The sequence below is a fragment of the Nanorana parkeri genome, unplaced genomic scaffold (genome assembly GCF_000935625.1).
Source record: "Nanorana parkeri isolate BGI_ZX_2015 unplaced genomic scaffold, ASM93562v1 scaffold748, whole genome shotgun sequence".
Classification (NCBI taxonomy): domain Eukaryota; kingdom Metazoa; phylum Chordata; class Amphibia; order Anura; family Dicroglossidae; genus Nanorana; species Nanorana parkeri.
Window position 1 is genome coordinate 54733 of NW_017307016.1, and position 4254 is coordinate 58986.

The window sequence follows — 4254 nt, forward strand, 5'->3', positions numbered from 1 at the left end:
TCATAATAATTGCTGCAGAGGAAAAGGGAATTGTGAGTCATTCCGTGCGATCGGGAGGAAAACGCCGGGCCCTCCCCAGGGGGATTCTGGGAGATCTGTAAATAGCGTCAGCAGACGAGAGGAAATAAGACGAGGAGAGCGGCGGAGCAGAGCTGTCAACGGCTTTATCTTTCAAACATACAAGACGTATCAGAGCGGAATTCCACCCAGCCACAACGCCATGCTGAGCGTCGAGTGGAATCTGCGCTGGTAATGAACTCGGCGACTTGCCGCTCGGCTCGAAGATTCGACGGGTTTACCATAAACCTGGGACTGCAGAAATATGGGGGGGTTGCCTTTTTTTTTTTTTTTTACCTATTCCACACCACACCTTGAGTTTATTGCGCCCGGTCGTTGTGGCGTTCTTGTGTATGTTCCTTTTTGCAGCTATTCAGCTGGACACCTCCACCCGCTAACCCAGAGCTGCATACGTCACATGCACCACCATACCTGAGGGCGCCGTACATCCCCCATTGTTCTCTTCTTGTTTTTAAAGGTGTAAACTCCAGGGTCAGCGAGGGAGGGAACAAGCAAGCAGCCAGTGATGTCTAAAAAGACCTAGCTCCCGTGCAGCATACTTGTTCCAGGTCAGTGACTCACCAGAAGGATCACTATGACAGATCCGGGGCCTGCACCTTTTAAACCAATATCAGCAATGGTAGCTCCCAAATTACTATTGGCGATGGTTCACCTTAAAAATGTAACCCCATGCTGTGTTTCAGGTGGTGTGGAAATATCCCCACCTACTGGGGTCTAAAATCAGGTATCCTCAGCTTCTAGGTTCTAAAATGAGGTATCACTGCTTACTGTCTGGTCTAGAATAAAATATTCCATCCTTCTGGGAATTGCAGCAAGGTACCCCTGCCTACTGAGGTCTACATTTAGGCCTTCCCACCTTCTGGGGTCTAAAATGAAACATTTCCTACATACTGTGGTCTAAAATTAGGTATATCCGCCTACTGGGTTTAAAATGAGGTATCCCTGCCAACTAGAATCTATAACATGATATTGCATCCTAGTGGCATCTACAGCATGGTATCCCTGCCTAATGAGGTCTAGAATGAAAATCCCCACTACAAGGGTCTACAATGAGGTGTACCAACCTACTAGGGTCTAGAATGAGGTGTACCAACTAACTAGGGTCTACAATGAGGTGTACCAACCTACTAGGGTCTACAATGAGGTGTACCAACCTACTAGGGTCTACAATGAGGTGTACCAACCTACTAGGATTTAGAATGAGGTATCCCCACCTACTAGGATCTAGAACGAGGTATCCCCACCTACTAGGGTCTAGAATGAAGTATCCCCACCTACTAGGGTCTACAATGAGGTGTGCCAACCTACTAGGGTCTAGAATGAGGTGAGCCAACTAACTAGGGTCTACAATGAGGTGTGCCAACCTACTAGGGTCTAGAACGAGGTATAACCACCTACTAGGGTCTAGAATGAGGTGTGCCAACCTACTAGGGTCTAGAATGAGGTGTGCCAACCTACTGGCATTTAGACCTAGGTTTTTGCTGCCTACCAGGCTTTAGAATGAGTTATCTTTGCCAACTTGGCTCTAAAGTAAGAGAATCACGACTACCGGGGTCTGAAATGAGGTATCTTTGTCTAATGGGAACCAGCATATAGCATCAAAACCTACTAGAGGTCAATAGTGAGGTACGCCCACCTACTAGGACCTAGAATTAGGTATCACCAACTTCTAGGGCCTAGAATGAGACATTCCCACCTACTAAGATTTAGACCTAGGTTTTACTGTCTTCTGGGGTTTAGAATGAGGTATCTAGGCCAGCTAGGGTCTAAGGTAATGGAACTCCAACTACTGTGGTATGGAATGAGGTGTCAATGCCTACTGTAGTTTAGAATGTGGTATCACTACCTGCTACGGTCTAGAGTGAGGTATACCTACTAGGAGGAGGTACCCCCAACTACTGGAGTCTAGAATGAGGCAAGCCCACCTAGTAGGATTTAGAAAGGGTTATCCCTCCCCCATCCACTGGTGTCTAAAATTAGGTATCCCTGCCTACTGGGGGTATGTAATAGGGTATGCTCACCTACTGAGATTTAGAATGAGGTATCCATCCCCTACCCACACCTACTGGAGGTCTATAGTGAGGAATCCTTGTCTACTGGAGGTCTATAGTGAGGAATCCCCACCTACTGGGGCCTTGAATAAGGTATCCCCATCTATCGGGGACCAGAATGAGGTATACCCACCTACCGGAGGTCTTTAGTCAGGTAACCCCGTCTACTGGAGGTCCATAGTGAGGTATCCCCACCGACTGGGGTCTACAATGAGGTATCCCCACTTAGTGAAGGTCTATAGTAAGGTTATCCCACCTACTGAGGTCTAGAATGAGGTATCCCTACCTACTGGAGGTCCATAGTGAGGTATACCCGTCTACTGGAGGTCCATAGTAAGGTATCCCCAACAACTGGGGTCTACAATGAGGTATCCCCACTTAGGGAAGGCCTATAGTAAGGTTATCCCACCTACTGAGGTCTAGAATGAGGTATCCCCACTTAGGGAAGGTATATAGTAAGGTTATCCCACCTACTGGAGGTCCATAGTGAGGTATACCCATCTACTGGAGGCCCATAGTAAGGTATCCCCAACAACTGGGGTCTAGAATGAGGTATCCCCACCTAGTGAAGGTCTATAGTGAGGAATCCCTGTCTACTGGGTTCTCTAGAATGAGGTATTCTCATATATTGTGGCCTAGAATCACCCCATTTTCCAGACTCCTGGGGGTCTAGCATGAGGTATATCTGCCTCCTGAGGTCCAGAATGAGGTATCCCTACATACGGAGATCCAATTTAAGGTATATCCTGATATTATGGTCTGGAATCAGATCTCCACCGACTACCTAACCCTGACATTATGCATTCGAAAATCAGCTGAAATTTATTTTATACATCAGCGGCACAAACGCCACGGCGACTCCATTGTGGGCAGAGCCGGATGCAGATTCAGCGATGCCGGGAATGCTGGGATTTGTAGTTCATCGTTTTCCCGGGCCGTAAATAAAGCCGCCAGAGACAGGATCACCCGTGCTGGCCTTAGATGACATTGCTGCCTGACAGGGGAGGCTGAAATAGATTTGCATTCTTGTCCCCACAGGAGCCGCTGGCTGCCCATTAACCTGCAGAGACTCCGCATCCCCGCTAACAAGAGACTTAACAAAGCGCTCATTAATACCACCCCCTACAGTCGCATTAAAGCCGCAGCGCATCTCCACTGCAGGAGAGAGAGAGCCCATGTGAGCCCCGAATGATGATTAGAAACCCAGAGACAAAAGACTGACTTATAGAACGGACAATTCCTCGCACCATGGCGTCCGGGATCTTCACAGGAGAATTGGAGCTAATTAAAAGTCAATGAACACGGCGGCAGTGACTTTAATTCACCTACAATCTGGTTTTATCTAACCCATTGCAGCCCATAGTGGCAGCCTCTTCATAGGGCTTCCTAGTGGCACTGTAGCCTCCTGTCCCATGATTCTGCCCAGTACATCTGCTCTATCATGCTCCATTGTGAGTGGGCGGAGTTACAGTGGGCTCAGGGCCATTGTACAACCTCTTTTAGGTCTACCAAGAACTAAGGGCCTGCCTGATTGGATAGATCCTCGTATTACATAGTTTGGGAGATCTAAAAGTTGTTTGTGCAGAGATTATAACATGTATGGTGACCCTGTAGCCAATCCAAAAAAGTTTATTTTATCTCTTTCCTTGTGTACTTAGTAGTTCCAATTGTTCCTGCCGGTGCCGCTGTGGAGGGGCGACAATGCAGCTGAATGTGCAGCAGCGTTGTTGCTCCTCTGATCCTCATCTCCTATTCCGCCTTTAGAAGTGACGGCATCATGTCAGGGTCCATAGCTCTCTGGGTGTTGGCATTTGGCAGATAGTTTATGCCCACCAGTAGCTAGTTCATGTCCACCAGTAGATAGCTCAGGCCCACCAGTAGATAGCTCAGGCCCACCAGTAGATAGCTCAGGCCCAACAGTAGATAGCTCAGGCCCAACAGTAGATAGCTCAGGCCCACCAGTAGATAGCTCAGGCCCACCAGTAGATAGCTCAGTCCCACCAGTAGATAGCTCAGGCCCGCCAATAGATAGCTCAGGCCCACCAGTAGATAGCTCAGGCCCACCAGTAGATAGCTCAGGCCCACCAATAGATAGCTCAGGCCCACCAGTAGATAGCTCAGGCCC

General features: G+C 48.4%; 1 protein-coding gene across 4 annotated transcripts in view; it reads left to right on the forward strand.

Annotated features, from left to right (window-relative positions):
- Window positions 1–4254, forward strand: part of GRM2 (glutamate metabotropic receptor 2) — a 13959-nt gene that overhangs the window by 7281 nt on the left and 2424 nt on the right. Inside the window, exon 5 of one of the 4 annotated variants that reach the window (XM_018564405.1) lies at window positions 3300–3306. The exons of 2 other annotated variants lie outside the window; for them this stretch is intronic. In XM_018564405.1, the coding sequence (XP_018419907.1) occupies window positions 3300–3306 (7 nt within the window). Of the gene's footprint in view, window positions 1–3299; window positions 3307–3585; window positions 3594–4254 lie in introns of all 4 variants that reach the window. One more of the 4 variants, XM_018564404.1, reaches the window with a different exon arrangement.